General features: G+C 43.4%; 4 protein-coding genes across 4 annotated transcripts; all 4 read right to left on the bottom strand.

The window, feature by feature from the left end:
* Nucleotides 1–1923: 1923 nt before the first annotated feature.
* On the bottom strand, nucleotides 1924–2868 carry LOC133004568 (proteinase-activated receptor 3-like). The gene has a single exon (XM_061074032.1). It carries the CDS (start codon nucleotides 2866–2868, stop codon nucleotides 1924–1926), a length of 945 nt encoding a protein of 314 aa, XP_060930015.1.
* Nucleotides 2869–5518: 2650 nt separating this feature from the next.
* On the bottom strand, nucleotides 5519–6481 carry LOC133004569 (lysophosphatidic acid receptor 6-like). The gene has a single exon (XM_061074033.1). The coding sequence runs from the start codon at nucleotides 6479–6481 to the stop codon at nucleotides 5519–5521; it is 963 nt and encodes a 320-aa protein (XP_060930016.1).
* A 5951-nt stretch (nucleotides 6482–12432) lies between these two features.
* On the bottom strand, nucleotides 12433–13377 carry LOC133004570 (lysophosphatidic acid receptor 4-like). Its single transcript, XM_061074034.1, has one exon. It carries the CDS (start codon nucleotides 13375–13377, stop codon nucleotides 12433–12435), a length of 945 nt encoding a protein of 314 aa, XP_060930017.1.
* A 2652-nt stretch (nucleotides 13378–16029) lies between these two features.
* Nucleotides 16030–16992, bottom strand: LOC133004571 (lysophosphatidic acid receptor 6-like). Its single transcript, XM_061074035.1, has one exon. The coding sequence runs from the start codon at nucleotides 16990–16992 to the stop codon at nucleotides 16030–16032; it is 963 nt and encodes a 320-aa protein (XP_060930018.1).
* Between the last annotated feature and the right edge of the window lie 676 nt (nucleotides 16993–17668).

Raw genomic sequence — 17668 nt, forward strand, 5'->3', positions numbered from 1 at the left:
CTAGCAGCAACTCGATGTCCTGCAGGTAAGAACTTCGAACCAGCGACTGAGTCCACAGCTCAACAGAACAGCGAATGCAGAAACCTTACAAAATGGCAGCAGCTCTTTGCTCAGGCTTCTTAATTTTCTTAAGAAGCCTGCATGACTGTATGACGAAAGGAGCAGGAAACCATTGCATGATATGAGGTTCACCTCATGTCATGCAATGGCAGTGTTACAATGATAGACTGAATTATCATGAATTTGTTGCCTTGTTTGGACGTGTTTAGATTATTATGAATCTGCTTTGAGAGTGAAGTTTAAAGAAAAAAAACTTCCCCTCGAAGTTGACAGCACCACAAACTGCAGCTTCCTAAATGATCTTACAGTTGAACCAACCCAACATCACAACCTTCATGAGGGAGGATTTACTACAGGGCTGTTCATCAGACAGTGTTTGTGAACTTTCATAAACAATTCATTAGAAATAAAGAAAAGCAGAGAAAAGCCATCCTTATTTAAAGTTTGATCGAGAATAAAAGCTGCAGACCGAGACACTTTAGTTTAACTAGGAGGCTTTAACAAGAATCGATGGATTTTTAAGGCCATGTTCACAGTGCATATTCAAGCATATACCTTCCTTTCCCAGTATTTCCAACTGGCTACACAATCTGTATGATAATTACACGATGTGCACAAAGAGGTCACACATGCTTCTCATTTTATTTTTTATACCAGGCCATTGGTTCATTGTGATTTCCACACGTAAGAAAAAACTCTCTCAACTTTTTGTTGTTTTATAACCAGTGTTGGGAAATGGTTTTTGTGGAACCACAGGCCTCCTTTTCGGCCTACATGTACTGAAGACAGCATGTTTCTTTGTTCTTAAGAAAGCCAAGGAACTCACTCTTCTAGAATGCTTCAGGTCCTTTTGTTCCAGCAGTTTCACCCAGAGTTGTGAAAAAGCCACCAGTGTCAACTCCAATTGGTCACTCTGGCTCCATGACCTGTGAGGTCACCAGGCCTATATACGACCAAGACTCCCTCTCCTCATTCTCTTTCCATCAACCCACCGAGGAGGCAGGTGCCCAGCTGTTTCTCCTGCATTGTCGAGGAGAGGGCCTGGCTGCTCCAGCACATCTTCTCTTCCAATCTACAAGAGGAGAGCAAAGGTCTAGCTTCCAGCTCATACTCTCAAATCTGGCTTTTCCAAACTCCTAGCAGCGACTCGATGTCCTGCAGGTAAAAACTTCGAACCAGCGACTGAGCCCACAGCTCAACAGAACCGCGAATGCAGAACCCTTACACAAAGCCAGGAGCCGTCACAGAACTGCAAACGGCACAGCAACTTTCTCCCTTTCTAAGGACTGGTAACATAGTGGGCTTAATAATTATACTAAGCTAAGCAAGACTGTTTATTTGACTCGTGTGACGTTTATAAGTTTGATATATGTTGTGAGATTGTGGTTATAAGTTAAATGAAAGTTAAGGTTAGTTACGCTCTGCACAGACTCTTTCATTCTCTGATTACCATTTACACAGACACACGCATATCTCTACACCTAGTTATCTCCTCCCCCACTTCAGAAGAAGGGGGGCTATTAAACTTTAGGGGGGTCAACGACCATTTTGAAAGCATGCTGATGAAGGTGTGAACTTTGGTCAGACATTTTGCAGAGTTCTATTTATTCTGTTTTAAGTTTATAATATAAAATGACATTGCTTTAACATGAGACATGTTGATTCTTAACGTCTGCTTGCTGTAGACTCATTACAAGACACAACCGCACAAGATAAAAAAAATCAGAAGCCTGTTTTCGGTCCGTCCCTTTATGTTGACGTAAAATGACAATTTTAGTAACATTTTTGTATCTTTAAGTCTCCAGTTCCATATGTAGACAAGGTACCAGAGTTATATTTAAGTTATATATCGACAGGTCCAGCTCACTCGCTCCTCTGCACTCGTCCACACAGCCATGTCTTCTTCAAGCGCCTCCATTTGCAGTGGCTGGTGGTGACATAGTACAGCACGGGGTCCAGGCACGTGTTGAGGGTGACGAGGGCCGTGGTGACCAGCCTGGCGTCGTGGATGCGGTTGGCGGTGGAGCAGGATGTCTTGATGACACCCATGCTGCGCAGGAGGTGCAGCAGATTGGCCACGTGGCTGGGCAGGAAGCAGAGCAGCGTGATGGCCAGGATGGTGTGAATGACCCTCAAGGCTCTTTGGGCTGTTTTAGTCCTGATCATGGAGATGCGCCTCACAACCAGCGGGTAACACACCAGGATGATCACAGTTTGCAGCAGGGAGCAGAAGATCAGGCCCAGCAGGTTGTACACCCCCACACGCGTGTTCCACTCATGCTTGGATAAGTTCTCGAAACAAGTGTGGTTTCCAGATTTGTTGACGTTGGTTTCCAGAGGCCCCAAGAGGACGAAGACCAGCATCATCACTCCAGCTACACACCAGAGCGCCACGCACACGGCAATAGAGCGCCAGGGCCTCTGCTGCCCCTGGTAGGTGTGAGGATGCACCGTGGCCATGTAGCGGTCCACACAGATACAAGTCATGAAACAGATGCTCATGTAGATGTTGGAGTAGAACAGGACCCCAGTGATGCGGCAGGCGACGTCCCCAAACACCCAGTGGTCTCCGTTGAGGTGGTAGTGGATCCTGAAGGGCAGAGTGCAGAGGATGAGGATGTCCGCCAGGGCCAGGTTGCTGATGAACACGCTGAAGGCTGTGCGAGGGGTGATCTTGAAGGTGAAGACGAAGAGAGCAGCCAGATTTCCAGGTAGACCCACGACTAACGCCAGGATGTAGATCACTGGGAAGAAGGAGTAGTGATACTCTGCTGAGGTGATGCTGCAGCTGGCGTTCGTCCCGTTCATGATGAACGATTGATTGGAGGGTTGTTTTGTTTGTGTGTCTGTGAAAGAAGTCAAATGAACGTGTGGGTTTTTTTTCATTTACACTGCTGCATCGCACACCGTTCGCTAACTGTAGCAACACAAACATGTTTCCATTCAGAGTTTTTCCAATTTTAGTTTCACACCACATTGGAGAACTACTCTTTACCTCATCGGATCAGTCACATGTCGACATTACTTAATGTCTAGTCCTTTTGTTCAGGTTTAAACTATGATGGATATTTGTTACACTGCATACAACACATTGTCCAGATTTGTTACAGAGATTATCCCAAAATACTGAACACAAATAAAGGCAACACTTCCTCTAACGGCGTTTGTGGGACAAAAGATGTTTATCTTACTGCTTTTATATTAGATGTTAAACCTCTGTGACTCTCCACTACATTGCAGGAGCTGTTTCTAAGAAGGTAAACGTGTTATGGAGCAATAAACAAAGAATTTTGACAATAAACAAAGTCACTTACCTAGTTGTTGACAGTCTGATCTCCAAATGTAGAAAGCAACACCTGAGATTGTTGTGCTGCTGCGTTATCACCGTGCTGCTGCTCTCTGCGTTGTGTAGACCATGCAGCTCTTTGCTCAGGCTTCTTAATATTCTGTCAGCGCACCGTGTGACGTGTGGAGGTTGGACTTGACCCTGGTGGCTTCGAGGTTCACCTCATGTCATGCTATGGCAGTGTTACAATAATAGACTGAATTATCATGAATTTGTTGCCTTGTTTGGACATGTGTTTAGATTTAAATGGGTGTAGTTTAAAAAACAAAAACGTCCCCTCGAAGTTTGACAGCACCACAAACTGCAGCTTCCTAAATGATCTTACAGTAGAATCAACACAACATCACAACCTTCATGAGGGGAGGATTTACGACAGGGCTGTTCATCAGACGGTGTTTGGTAACTTTCATGAACAGTTTGTGCACAAAGAGGTCACACATGCTTCACATTTTATTTTTTATACCAGGCCCTTGGTTCCTTGCGATTTTCCTACTTAAGGAAAAACCAAGTTTTTGTTGTTTTATAACCAGTGTTGGGAAATGGTTTTTGTGGAACCACAGGCCTCCTTTTCGGCCTACATGTACTGAAAACAGCATGTTTCTTTCTTCTTAAGAAAGCCAAGGAACTCACTCTCCCAGAATGCTTCAGGTCCTTTTGTTCCAGCAGTTTCACAGAGAGGTGTGAAAAAGCCACCAGGGTCAACTCCAATTGGTCACTCTGGCTCCATGACCTGTGAGGTCACCGGGCCTATATACGACCAAGACTCCCTCTCCTCATTCTCTTTCCATCAACCCACCGAGGAGGCAGGTGCCCAGCTGTTTCTCCTGCATCGCAGAGGAAAGGGCCTGGCTGCTCCAGCACATCTTCTCTTCCAATCTACAAGAGGAGCGTAAAGGTCTAGCTTCCAGCTCATCTTCTCAAGGAAACCTCCTCCCAATTCAAGCTTTTCCAAACTCCTAGCAGCGACTCGATGTCCTGCAGGTAAAAACTTCGAACCAGCGACTGAGCCCACAGCTCAACAGAACCGCGAATGCAGAAACCTTACACAAAGCCAGGAGACGTCACAGAACTGCAAACGGCACAGCAACTTTCTCCTTTTCTAAGGACTGGTAACACACTGGGCTTAATAATTATACTAAGCTAAGCAAGACTGTTTATTTGATTCTGTGTGACGTTTATAAATTTGATATATGTTGTGAGATTGTGGTTATAAGTTAAATGAAAGTTAATGTTAGTTACGCTCTGCACAGACTCTTTCATTCTCTGATTACCATTTACACAGACACACGCATATCTCTACACCTAGTTATCTCCTCACCCACTTCAGAAGAAGGGGGGCTATTAACTTTAGGGGGATCAACGACCATTTTGAAAGCATGCTGATGAAGGTGTGAACTTTGGTCAGACATTTTGAGAAGCACCCTAATTTACATAGACACACACACACGCTCACATACACATCTTTGTTTAGCTAGTACGTTTGTTAGTAATTTGTGTTTTTATACTTTATCATATTCATAATAAATATTTTTCCTTCACAAATGTTCTTTCATTAATGTTGCATAAGTGAAATTTGACAACCTCTACACTGTCAAGAATTCTATAACCTTCACTGTTCACTGAGATTTCTTATTGAACAAGATCTAAATGAGACTGATCTTAATCAATAAATTGGCTATCTTTTCCCTTCCTTTGAAGGGTGGTGCCCCGAGGTAACTTTAACCAACTAAAGTTATGATTTAATATTAATATTTTAAATATTAATATTTTATATTTTATTTTGATAACCACATTTATTGAATGCCTAAAGGCACACCATTCTATGGTATCACTTTTAACGCATTATTGCACAACACCAGGTCAACCTGATTCAATTTGGACGGACTCGGAGCGCCCGCTGGTTTCTTACTTGTGTTTATTTCTCTTATGTTATTCTTAACGTCTACTTGCTGTAGACTCATTAGAAGACACAACCGCACAAGATAAAGAAAATCAGAAGCCTGTTTTCGTTTCGACCCTTTATTTTGATGTAAAATGACAATTTTGATAAAAACTTTTTTATAAAATTCATCCAGTTCTATATAAAGACAAGGAAGCAGAGTTATATTCAAGTTATATGTCTACAGGTTCATTTCTCTCGCTCCTCTCCACTCGTCCACACAGCCATGACTTCTTCAAGCGTCTCCATTTGCAGTGGCTGGTGGTGACATAGTACAGCACGGGGTCCAGGCACGTGTTGAGGGTGACGAGGGCCGTGGTGACCCGCCTGGCTTCAAAGATGAGGTTAAGGGAGGAGCAGCTCTTGATAACATCCATTCGTTGCAGGAGGTGCAGCAGATTCGCCACGTGGCTGGGCAGGAAGCAGAGCAGCGTGATGGCCAGGATGGTGTAAATGACCCTCAAGGCTCTTTGGGCTGTTTTAGTCCTGATCATGGAGATGCGCCTCACAACCAGCGGGTAACACACCAGGATGATCAAGGTGGGCAGCAGGGAGAATAGGATCAGGCCAAGCAGGTTGTACACCTTCAGACGCGTGTCCCACTCGTGCTTGGATAAGTTCTCGAAACAACTCTGTCTTCCAGATTGGTTGTCGTTGGTTTCCAGAGGCCCCAAGAGGACGAAGACCAGCATTGCCACTCCAGCGACGCACCAGAGCGCCACGCACACAGCCAGAGAGCGCCAGGGCCTCTGCTGCCTCTGGTAGGCGTGAGGATGCACCGTGGCCATGTAGCGGTCCACACAGATACAAGTCATGAAACAGATGCTCATGTAGATGTTGGAGTAGAACAGGACCCCAGTGATGCGGCAGGCGACGTCCCCAAACACCCAGTTGTTCCTGTTGAGGTGGTAGTGGATCCTGAAGGGCAGAGTGCAGAGGATGAGGATGTCCGCCAGGGCCAGGTTGCTGATGAACACGCTGAAGGCTGTGCGAGGGGTGATCTTGAAGGTGAAGACGAAGAGAGCAGCCAGATTTCCAGGTAGACCCACGACTAACGCCAGGATGTAGATCACTGGGAAGAAGGAGTACTGATACTCCGCTGGGCTGATGCTGCAGCTGGCTTCCATTTCGTTCATGATGAACAATTGATTGGGGGGTTGTTTTGTTTGTGTGTCTGTGAAAGAAGTCAAATGAACGTGTGGGTTTTTTTTCATTCACACTGCTGCATCGCACACCGTCCTCTGTACCTGTAGCAACACAAACATGTTTCTATTCAGAGTTTTTCCAATTTTAGTTTCACACAATATTGGAAATCAATATTTTACTCATCGGATCAGTCACATGTCTGATAAATGCATAAATAAATACAGAAATAAATAAAGAAATGTATAAATAAATAAAGAAATGTATAAATAAATGTCTTAAATATATTTCAACATTTGTTTATTTCTACATTTATGTGTCCATATGTAAATGAGGTAGGAGGTCCCAAACTCAGTCTCGAGCAGGATTGGTCAACTGAGCTACACACACACACCCACAGGCCCCGGAGCTCCGCCCCCCACACTGCTACACACTCGCTGAGAGACACAAGCAGTGACTGAGACTTGAACTCGTCACCGTGAAGCAGCTGCTCAGTGACTTTGTAGAACAGTGGAAACAGTGAAAACACCGAGCTTCTCTGGTCACATCTGCTCAGAGATCAGCTGCTTCATGGGCAGCGCAGAAGTTTGTACCGGGCTGGAGTTTCTGTTTCCTCCTCCTCTCTGCTCGCTCCTTGTGCTCAGGAGAACACGAGACGTGACGCTCACAGTTACTGACACCTTAATCATCCCAATAAAAAAATAACCTGAACTAACCCTCTGAACTTGAACTAATTCATTTTAAGTGTGAACTGGCTCAACGATGCAAACAGCTACTGGACACCAGCCAGCATTGAAAGGCAGAAGTAGAAGGGCTGGATCATTACACTCCTATGACCAATCCTGTATGAGACTGCGGTTAGGCCCGCCTTTCTCATTAGCATACGGACACAGAAATGTGGAAATGAATGAATGTGGAAATAAATAAATGTGGAAATATATTTAAGACATTTATTTATACTTTTCTGTATTTATATCTGTATTTATTTCCTTATTTATTTATTTATATTTGTATTTATTTATACATTTATTTATTTATTTATATTTAAGTCATGTATGATCCTCTATACCAGTGGTTTTCAACTGGGGGTCCGTGGCCCCCTTGTGGTCCGCGACGGCATTGCAGGGGGTCCGCGAAATTCGCTTTAATATTTCAACACATTTCCAGATTACTCTTGAATATCGTGAAAAATATATATGATAAGAAAAATATGTCTAAAATAATATAAAGGTGCTGGTGATCATGAGGTTAAACTTAATTAGGCCTCAATTGTTTGTGTGATATTGTATGATTATCATTTGTGACATATTCTGCATTACTTTGTCATCTTCCCTCTTCAGTTGTAGCCCCAGTTTATGTTGATTGTTATTGATCATCGTAACTTTAACGTTCTCTCAACATGTCAGCTACATGTCTGTACATTTAAGTCATGAACGTTATATATTGATGTTTATATGGTTCTGAGATGCAGTACAACTACAAACTGCATTTTAATTTTGTTTCCAATTCTTAAGCACCGAAAATCAACCGTTTTTGTTGTTTTTACACATTTTTTTCTAGATTTGTTTGAGGTTTTTAAATAAAACCAACATGGAAAACCAAATGTTAAAACTTCCTTATATCCACATGCACACACGCACACACACGTAGGCACATCAGTGGGCCGCGGATTACTTTCTAGTCAGAATGGTCCCTGGGACAAAAACAGTTGCAAACCCCTGCTCTATACTTATCACGTGCTGAGAAAAAGTATTTACCCCCTTCCTGATTTTGTATTTTTTTGCATTTTTGTCACACTTAAATGATTCAGATCATAAAACAAATTTTAATATTAGACAAAGATGCCCAAAGTAAATACATAATGCGGTTTTTAAATGATGATTTCATTTATTAAGGGGAAAAATCTATCCAAACCTACTTGGCCCTCTGTGAAAAAGTAAATGCCCCCTTAACCTAATAACTGGTTGTGCCAACCTAAAAAAATGTGGTTAATCAGAGTTCATTCATGATTTATCAAGGGGGGCATTTACTTTTTCACATAGGCCCAGGTAGGTTTGGATAGCTTATTTCCCAAAAACTGCATTTTGTATTCACCCGGGTTATCTTTGTCTAATACTAGAATTTGTTTGATGATCTGAAACATTTAAGTGTGACATATATGAAAAAAAAATAAGAACCCAGGAAGGGGTCAAATGTTTTTTCACAGTACTGTATATCTGTTTTGTTCAGGTATAAACTATGATGGACTTTTTTTTACACTGAACACAACACATTGTCCTGTATTTGTTACAGAGTTTTTATCCTAAAAGAGTGAAATGAAGTAACCGGAAAAAAATACTGACACAAATAAATGCAACACTTCCTCTATTGGTGTTTGTGAGACAATAGATGTTTTATCATACTGCTTTTATATTAGATGTTAAACCTCTGTGACTCTCCCCTACATTGCAGGAGCTGTTTCTAAGAAGGTAAACGTGTGTTGTGAAAACTAAACCCAGACTAAATAGAGCAATAAACAAAGTATTTTGACATTAAACAAAGTCACTTACCTAGTTGTTGAGAGTCTGATCTCCAAATGTAGAAAGCAACACCTGAGATTGTTGTGCTGCTGCGTTATCACCGTGCTGCTGCTCTCTGCGTTGTGTAGACCATGCAGCTCTTTGCTCAGGCTTTTTAATATTTTGTCAGTGCATCGTGTGACGAAAGAAGCCGGAATCCATATCATGACATCAGATTCACCGCCCACTGCAGTTTGCCTTGTGTGGACATGTGTTTAGATATAATCAGTGTAGTTTAAAGAACAAAAACTTCCCCTCAAAGTTTGACAGCACCACAAACTGCAGCCACTTAAATTATCTTTAAGTTGAATCAACAAAACATCACAACCTTCATGAGGGGAGATTTACTAGAGGGCTGTTCATCAGACAGTGCAGCTCTTTGCTCAGGCTTCTTAATTTTCTTATGAAGCCTGTATGATGCACAGAATGACGAAAGGAGCAGGAAACCATTGCATGACATGAGGTGAACCAGTGTTACAATGATAGACTGAATTATCATGAATTTGTTGCCTTGTTTTGACGTGTTTAGATTATTATGAATCTGCTTAAGAGAGTGAAGTTTAAAGAAAAAAAACTTCCCCTCGAAGTTGACAGCACCACAAACTGCAGCTTCCTAAATGATCTTACAGTTGAATCAACACAACATCACAACCTTCATGAGGGGAGGATTTACTACAGGGCTGTTCATCAGACAGTGTTTGTTTACTTTTGTAAACAGTTTATTAGAAATAAGGAGAATTTGAGAAAAGCCGTCCTTATATAAAGTTTTATAGAGAATAAAAGCTGCAGACCGGGACACTTTAGTTTAACTAGGAGGCTTTAACAAGAATCGATGGATTTTTAAGGTCATGTTCACAGTGCATATTCAAGCATATACCTTCCTTTCCCAGTATTTCCAACTGGCTACACAATCTGTATGATAATTACACGATGTGCACAAAGAGGTCACACATGCTTCTCATTTTATTTTTTATACCAGGCCCTTGGTTCCTTGCGATTTCCACACATAAGAAAAAACTCTTTTTTTTTTTGTTTTATAACCAGTGTTGGGAAATGGTTTTTGTGGAACCACATGCCTCCTTTTCGGCCTACATGTACTGAAGACAGCATGTTTCTTTGTTCTTAAAAAAACCAAGGAACTCACTCTCCCAGAATGCTTCAGGTCCTTTTGTTCCAGCAGTTTCACCCAGAGGTGTGAAAAAGCCACCAGGGTCAACTCCAATTGGTCACTCTGGCTCCATGACCTGTGAGGTCACCGGGCCTATATACGACCAAGACTCCCTCTCCTCATTCTCTTTCCATCAACCCACCGAGGAGGCAGGTGGCCAGCCGTTTCTCTTGCATCGCAGAGTGAAGGGCCTGGCTGCTCCAGCACATCTTCTCTTCCAATCTACAAGAGGAGAGCAAAGGTCTAGCTTCCAGCTCATCTTCTCAAGAAAACCTTATCTCAAATCAAGCTTTTCCAAACTCCTAGCAGCAACTCGATGTCCTGCAGGTAAGAACTTCGAACCAGCGACTGAGCCCACAGCTCAACAGAACCGCGAATGCAGAAACCTTACAAAATGCCAGCAGCTCTTTGCTCAGGCTTCTTAATTTTCTTAAGAAGCCTGCATGACTGTATGACGAAAGGAGCAGGAAACCATTGCATGATATGAGGTTCACCTCATGTCATGCAATGGCAGTGTTACAATGATAGACTGAATTATCATGAATTTGTTGCCTTGTTTGGACGTGTGTTTAGATTATTATGAATCTGCTTTAAGAGTGAAGTTTAAAGAAAAAAAACTTCCCCTCGAAGTTGACAGCACCACAAACTGCAGCTTCCTAAATGATCTTACAGTTGAACCAACCCAACATCACAACCTTCATGAGGGAGGATTTACTACAGGGCTGTTCATCAGACAGTGTTTGTGAACTTTCATAAACAATTCATTAGAAATAAAGAAAAGCAGAGAAAAGCCATCCTTATATAAAGTTTGATAGAGAATAAAAGTTTAACTAGGAGGCTTTAACAAGAAAGGATGGATATTTGAGATCGTGTTCATAGTGCATATTCAAGCATATACCTTCCTTTCCCAGTATTTCCAACCGGCTACACAATCTGTATGATAATTACACGATGTGCACAAAGAGGTCACACATGCTTCACATTTTATTTTTTATACCAGGCCCTTGGTTCATTGCGATTTCCACACGTAAGAAAAAGCTCATTTTTTTTTTGTTTTATAACCAGTTTTGGGAAATGTTTTTTGTGGAACCACAGGCCTCCTTTTCGGCCTACATGTACTGAAGACAGCATGTTTCTTTGTTCTTAAGAAAGCCAAGGAACTCACTCTCCCAGAATGCTTCAGGTCCTTTTGTTCCAGCAGTTTCACCCAGAGTTGTGAAAAAGCCACCAGGGTCAACTCCAATTGGTCACTCTGGCCCCATGACCTGTGAGGTCACCAGGCCTATATACGACCAAGACTCCCTCTCCTCATTCTCTTTCCATCAACCCACCGAGGAGGCAGGTGCCCAGCTGTTTCTCCTGCATCGCCGAGGAGAGGGCCTGGCTGCTCCAGCACATCTTCTCTTCCAATCTACAAGAGGAGAGCAAAGGTCTAGCTTCCAGCTCATCTTCTCAAGAAAACCTTATCTCAAATCAAGCTTTTCCAAACTCCTAGCTGTGACTCGATGTCCTGCAGGTAAGAACTTCGAACCAGCGACTGAGCCCACAGCTCAACAGAACCGCGAATGCAGAAACCTTACACAAAGCCAGGAGCCGTCACAGAACTGCAAACGGCACAGCAACTTTCTCCCTTTCTAAGGACTGGTAACATAGTGGGCTTAATAATTATACTAAGCTAAGCAAGACTGTTTATTTGACTCGTGTGACGTTTATAAGTTTGATATATGTTGTGAGATTGTGGTTATAAGTTAAATGAAAGTTAAGGTTAGTTACGCTCTGCACAGACTCTTTCATTCTCTGATTACCATTTACACAGACACACGCATATCTCTACACCTAGTTATCTCCTCCCCCACTTCAGAAGAAGGGGGGCTATTAAACTTTAGGGGGGTCAACGACCATTTTGAAAGCATGCTGATGAAGGTGTGAACTTTGGTCAGACATTTTGCAGAGTTCTATTTATTCTGTTTTAAGTTTATAATATAAAATGACATTGCTTTAACATGAGACATGTTGATTGTTAACGTCTGCTTGCTGTAGACTCATTACAAGACACAACCGCACAAGATAAAAAAAATCAGAAGCCTGTTTTCGGTCCGTCCCTTTATGTTGACGTAAAATGACAATTTTAGTAACATTTTTGTATCTTTAAGTCTCCAGTTCCATATGTAGACAAGGTACCAGAGTTATATTTAAGTTATATATCGACAGGTCCAGCTCACTCGCTCCTCTGCACTCGTCCACACAGCCATGTCTTCTTCAAGCGCCTCCATTTGCAGTGGCTGGTGGTGACATAGTACAGCACGGGGTCCAGGCACGTGTTGAGGGTGACGAGGGCCGTGGTGACCAGCCTGGCGTCGTGGATGCGGTTGGCGGTGGAGCAGGATGTCTTGATGACACCCATGCTGCGCAGGAGGTGCAGCAGATTGGCCACGTGGTTGGGCAGGAAGCAGAGCAGCGTGATGGCCAGGATGGTGTGAATGACCCTCAAGGCTCTTTGGGCTGTTTTAGTCCTGATCATGGAGATGCGCCTCACAACCAGCGGATAACACACCAGGATGATCACAGTTTGCAGCAGGGAGCAGAAGATCAGGCCCAGCAGGTTGTACACCCCCACACGCGTGTTCCACTCATGCTTGGATAAGTTCTCGAAACAAGTGTGGTTTCCAGATTTGTTGACGTTGGTTTCCAGAGGCCCCAAGAGGACGAAGACCAGCATCATCACTCCAGCTACACACCAGAGCGCCACGCACACGGCAATAGAGCGCCAGGGCCTCTGCTGCCTCTGGTAGGTGTGAGGATGCACCGTGGCCATGTAGCGGTCCACACAGATACAAGTCATGAGACAGATGCTCATGTAGATGTTGCAGACGAACAGGACCCCAGTGATGCGGCAGGCGACGTCCCCAAACACCCAGTGGTTCCTGTTAAGGTGGTAGTGGATCCTGAAGGGCAGAGTGCAGAGGATGAGGATGTCCGCCAGGGCCAGGTTGCTGATGAACACGCTGAAGGCTGTGCGAGGGGTGATCTTGAAGGTGAAGACGAAGAGAGCAGCCAGGTTTCCAGGTAGACCCACGACTAACGCCAGGATGTAGATCACTGGGAAGAAGGAGTAGTGATACTCTGCTGAGGTGATGCTGCAGCTGGCGTTCGTCCCGTTCATGATGAACGATTGATTGGAGGGTTGTTTTGTTTGTGTGTCTGTGAAAGAAGTAAAATGAACGTGTGGGTTTTTTTTCTTTCACACTGCTGCATCGCACACCGTCCTCTGTACCTGTAGCAACACAAACATGTTTCCATTCAGAGTTTTTCCAATTTTAGTTTCACACCACATTGGAGAACTACTCTTTACCTCATCGGATCAGTCACATGTCGACATTACTTAATGTCTAGTCCTTTTGTTCAGGTTTAAACTATGATGGATATTTGTTACACTGCATACAACACATTGTCCAGATTTGTTACAGAGATTATCCCAAAATACTGAACACAAATAAAGGCAACACTTCCTCTAACGGCGTTTGTGGGACAAAAGATGTTTATCTTACTGCTTTTATATTAGATGTTAAACCTCTGTGACTCTCCACTACATTGCAGGAGCTGTTTCTAAGAAGGTAAACGTGTTATGGAGCAATAAACAAAGAATTTTGACAATAAACAAAGTCACTTACCTAGTTGTTGAGAGTCTGATCTCCAAATGTAGAAAGCAACACCTGAGATTGTTGTGCTGCTGCGTTATCAACGTGCTGCTGCTCTCTGCGTTGTGTAGACCATGCAGCTCTTTGCTCAGGCTTCTTAATATTCTGTCAGCGCACCGTGTGACGTGTGGAGGTTGGACTTGACCCTGGTGGCTTCGAGGTTCACCTCATGTCATGCTATGGCAGTGTTACAATAATAGACTGAATTATCATGAATTTGTTGCCTTGTTTGGACATGTGTTTAGATTTAAATGGGTGTAGTTTAAAAAACAAAAACGTCCCCTCGAAGTTTGACAGCACCACAAACTGCAGCCTCCTAAATGATCTTACAGTAGAATCAACACAACATCACAACCTTCATGAGGGGAGGATTTACGACAGGGCTGTTCATCAGACGGTGTTTGGTAACTTTCATGAACAGTTTGTGCACAAAGAGGTCACATATGCTTCACATTTTATTTTTTATACCAGGCCCTTGGTTCCTTGCGATTTTCCTACTTAAGGAAAAACCAAGTTTTTGTTGTTTTATAACCAGTGTTGGGAAATGGTTTTTGTGGAACCACAGGCCTCCTTTTCGGCCTACATGTACTGAAAACAGCATGTTTCTTTCTTCTTAAGAAAGCCAAGGAACTCACTCTCCCAGAATGCTTCAGGTCCTTTTGTTCCAGCAGTTTCACAGAGAGGTGTGAAAAAGCCACCAGGGTCAACTCCAATTGGTCACTCTGGCTCCATGACCTGTGAGGTCACCGGGCCTATATACGACCAAGACTCCCTCTCCTCATTCTCTTTCCATCAACCCACCGAGGAGGCAGGTGCCCAGCTGTTTCTCCTGCATCGCCGAGGAAAGGGCCTGGCTGCTCCAGCACATCTTCTCTTCCAATCTACAAGAGGAGCGTAAAGGTCTAGCTTCCAGCTCATCTTCTCAAGGAAACCTCCTCCCAATTCAAGCTTTTCCAAACTCCTAGCAGCGACTCGATGTCCTGCAGGTAAAAACTTCGAACCAGCGACTGAGCCCACAGCTCAACAGAACCGCGAATGCAGAAACCTTACACAAAGCCAGGAGACGTCACAGAACTGCAAACGGCACAGCAACTTTCTCCTTTTCTAAGGACTGGTAACACACTGGGCTTAATAATTATACTAAGCTAAGCAAGACTGTTTATTTGATTCTGTGTGACGTTTATAAATTTGATATATGTTGTGAGATTGTGGTTATAAGTTAAATGAAAGTTAATGTTAGTTACGCTCTGCACAGACTCTTTCATTCTCTGATTACCATTTACACAGACACACGCATATCTCTACACCTAGTTATCTCCTCACCCACTTCAGAAGAAGGGGGGCTATTAACTTTAGGGGGATCAACGACCATTTTGAAAGCATGCTGATGAAGGTGTGAACTTTGGTCAGCTATTTTGAGAAGCACCCTAATTTACATAGACACACACACACGCTCACATACACATCTTTGTTTAGCTAGTACGTTTGTTAGTAATTTGTGTTTTTATACTTTATCATATTCATAATAAATATTTTTCCTTCACAAATGTTCTTTCATTAATGTTGCATAAGTGAAATTTGACAACCTCTACACTGTCAAGAATTCTATAACCTTCACTGTTCACTGAGATTTCTTATTGAACAAGATCTAAATGAGACTGATCTTAATCAATAAATTGGCTATCTTTTCCCTTCCTTTGAAGGGTGGTGCCCCGAGGTAACTTTAACCAACTAAAGTTATGATTTAATATTAATATTTTAAATATTAATATTTTATATTTTATTTTGATAACCACATTTATTGAATGCCTAAAGGCACACCATTCTATGGTATCACTTTTAACGCATTATTGCACAACACCAGGTCAACCTGATTCAATTTGGACGGACTCGGAGCGCCCGCTGGCTTCTTACTTGTGTTTATTTCTCTTATGTTATTCTTAACGTCTACTTGCTGTAGACTCATTAGAAGACACAACCGCACAAGATAAAGAAAATCAGAAGCCTGTTTTCGTTTCGACCCTTTATTTTGATGTAAAATGACAATTTTGATAAAAACTTTTTTATAAAATTCATCCAGTTCTATATAAAGACAAGGAAGCAGAGTTATATTCAAGTTATATGTCTACAGGTTCATTTCTCTCGCTCCTCTCCACTCGTCCACACAGCCATGACTTCTTCAAGCGTCTCCATTTGCAGTGGCTGGTGGTGACATAGTACAGCACGGGGTCCAGGCACGTGTTGAGGGTGACGAGGGCCGTGGTGACCCGCCTGGCTTCAAAGATGAGGTTAAGGGAGGAGCAGCTCTTGATAACATCCATTCGTTGCAGGAGGTGCAGCAGATTCGCCACGTGGCTGGGCAGGAAGCAGAGCAGCGTGATGGCCAGGATGGTGTAAATGACCCTCAAGGCTCTTTGGGCTGTTTTAGTCCTGATCATGGAGATGCGCCTCACAACCAGCGGGTAACACACCAGGATGATCAAGGTGGGCAGCAGGGAGAATAGGATCAGGCCAAGCAGGTTGTACACCTTCAGACGCGTGTCCCACTCGTGCTTGGATAAGTTCTCGAAACAACTCTGTCTTCCAGATTGGTTGTCGTTGGTTTCCAGAGGCCCCAAGAGGACGAAGACCAGCATTGCCACTCCAGCGACGCACCAGAGCGCCACGCACACAGCCAGAGAGCGCCAGGGCCTCTGCTGCCTCTGGTAGGCGTGAGGATGCACCGTGGCCATGTAGCGGTCCACACAGATACAAGTCATGAAACAGATGCTCATGTAGATGTTGGAGTAGAACAGGACCCCAGTGATGCGGCAGGCGACGTCCCCAAACACCCAGTTGTTCCTGTTGAGGTGGTAGTGGATCCTGAAGGGCAGAGTGCAGAGGATGAGGATGTCCGCCAGGGCCAGGTTGCTGATGAACACGCTGAAGGCTGTGCGAGGGGTGATCTTGAAGGTGAAGACGAAGAGAGCAGCCAGATTTCCAGGTAGACCCACGACTAACGCCAGGATGTAGATCACTGGGAAGAAGGAGTACTGATACTCCGCTGGGCTGATGCTGCAGCTGGCTTCCATTTCGTTCATGATGAACAATTGATTGGGGGGTTGTTTTGTTTGTGTGTCTGTGAAAGAAGTCAAATGAACGTGTGGGTTTTTTTTCATTCACACTGCTGCATCGCACACCGTCCTCTGTACCTGTAGCAACACAAACATGTTTCTATTCAGAGTTTTTCCAATTTTAGTTTCACACAATATTGGAAATCAATATTTGACTCATCGGATCAGTCACATGTCTGATAAATGCATAAATAAATACAGAAATCAAAAATAAATACAGAAATAAATAAAGAAATGTATAAATAAATGTCTTAAATATATTACCACATTTGTTTATTTCTACATTTATGTGTCCATATGTAAATGAGGTAGGAGGTCCCAAACTCAGTCTCGAGCAGGATTGGTCAACTGAGCTACACACACACACCCACAGGCCCCGGAGCTCCGCCCCCCACACTGCTACACACTCGCTGAGAGACACAAGCAGTGACTGAGACTTGAACTCGTCACCGTGAAGCAGCTGCTCAGTGACTTTGTAGAACAGTGGAAACAGTGAAAACACCGAGCTTCTCTGGTCACATCTGCTCAGAGATCAGCTGCTTCATGGGCAGAGCAGAAGTTTGTACCGAGCTGGAGTTTCTGTTTCCTCCTCCTCTCTGCTCGCTCCTTGTGCTCAGGAGAACACGAGACGTGACGCTCACAG

This window comes from Limanda limanda, chromosome 7 (assembly GCF_963576545.1).
Source record: "Limanda limanda chromosome 7, fLimLim1.1, whole genome shotgun sequence".
NCBI classification, from domain to species: domain Eukaryota; kingdom Metazoa; phylum Chordata; class Actinopteri; order Pleuronectiformes; family Pleuronectidae; genus Limanda; species Limanda limanda.

What these genes read in the sequence shown, in the direction of transcription:
- LOC133004568 (XM_061074032.1), bottom strand. Translation starts at nt 2,868, where the DNA reads ATGAACGGGACGAACGCCAGCTGCAGCATCACCTCAGCAGAGTATCAC.
- LOC133004569 (XM_061074033.1), bottom strand. Translation starts at nt 6,481, where the DNA reads ATGAACGAAATGGAAGCCAGCTGCAGCATCAGCCCAGCGGAGTATCAG.
- LOC133004570 (XM_061074034.1), bottom strand. Translation starts at nt 13,377, where the DNA reads ATGAACGGGACGAACGCCAGCTGCAGCATCACCTCAGCAGAGTATCAC.
- LOC133004571 (XM_061074035.1), bottom strand. Translation starts at nt 16,992, where the DNA reads ATGAACGAAATGGAAGCCAGCTGCAGCATCAGCCCAGCGGAGTATCAG.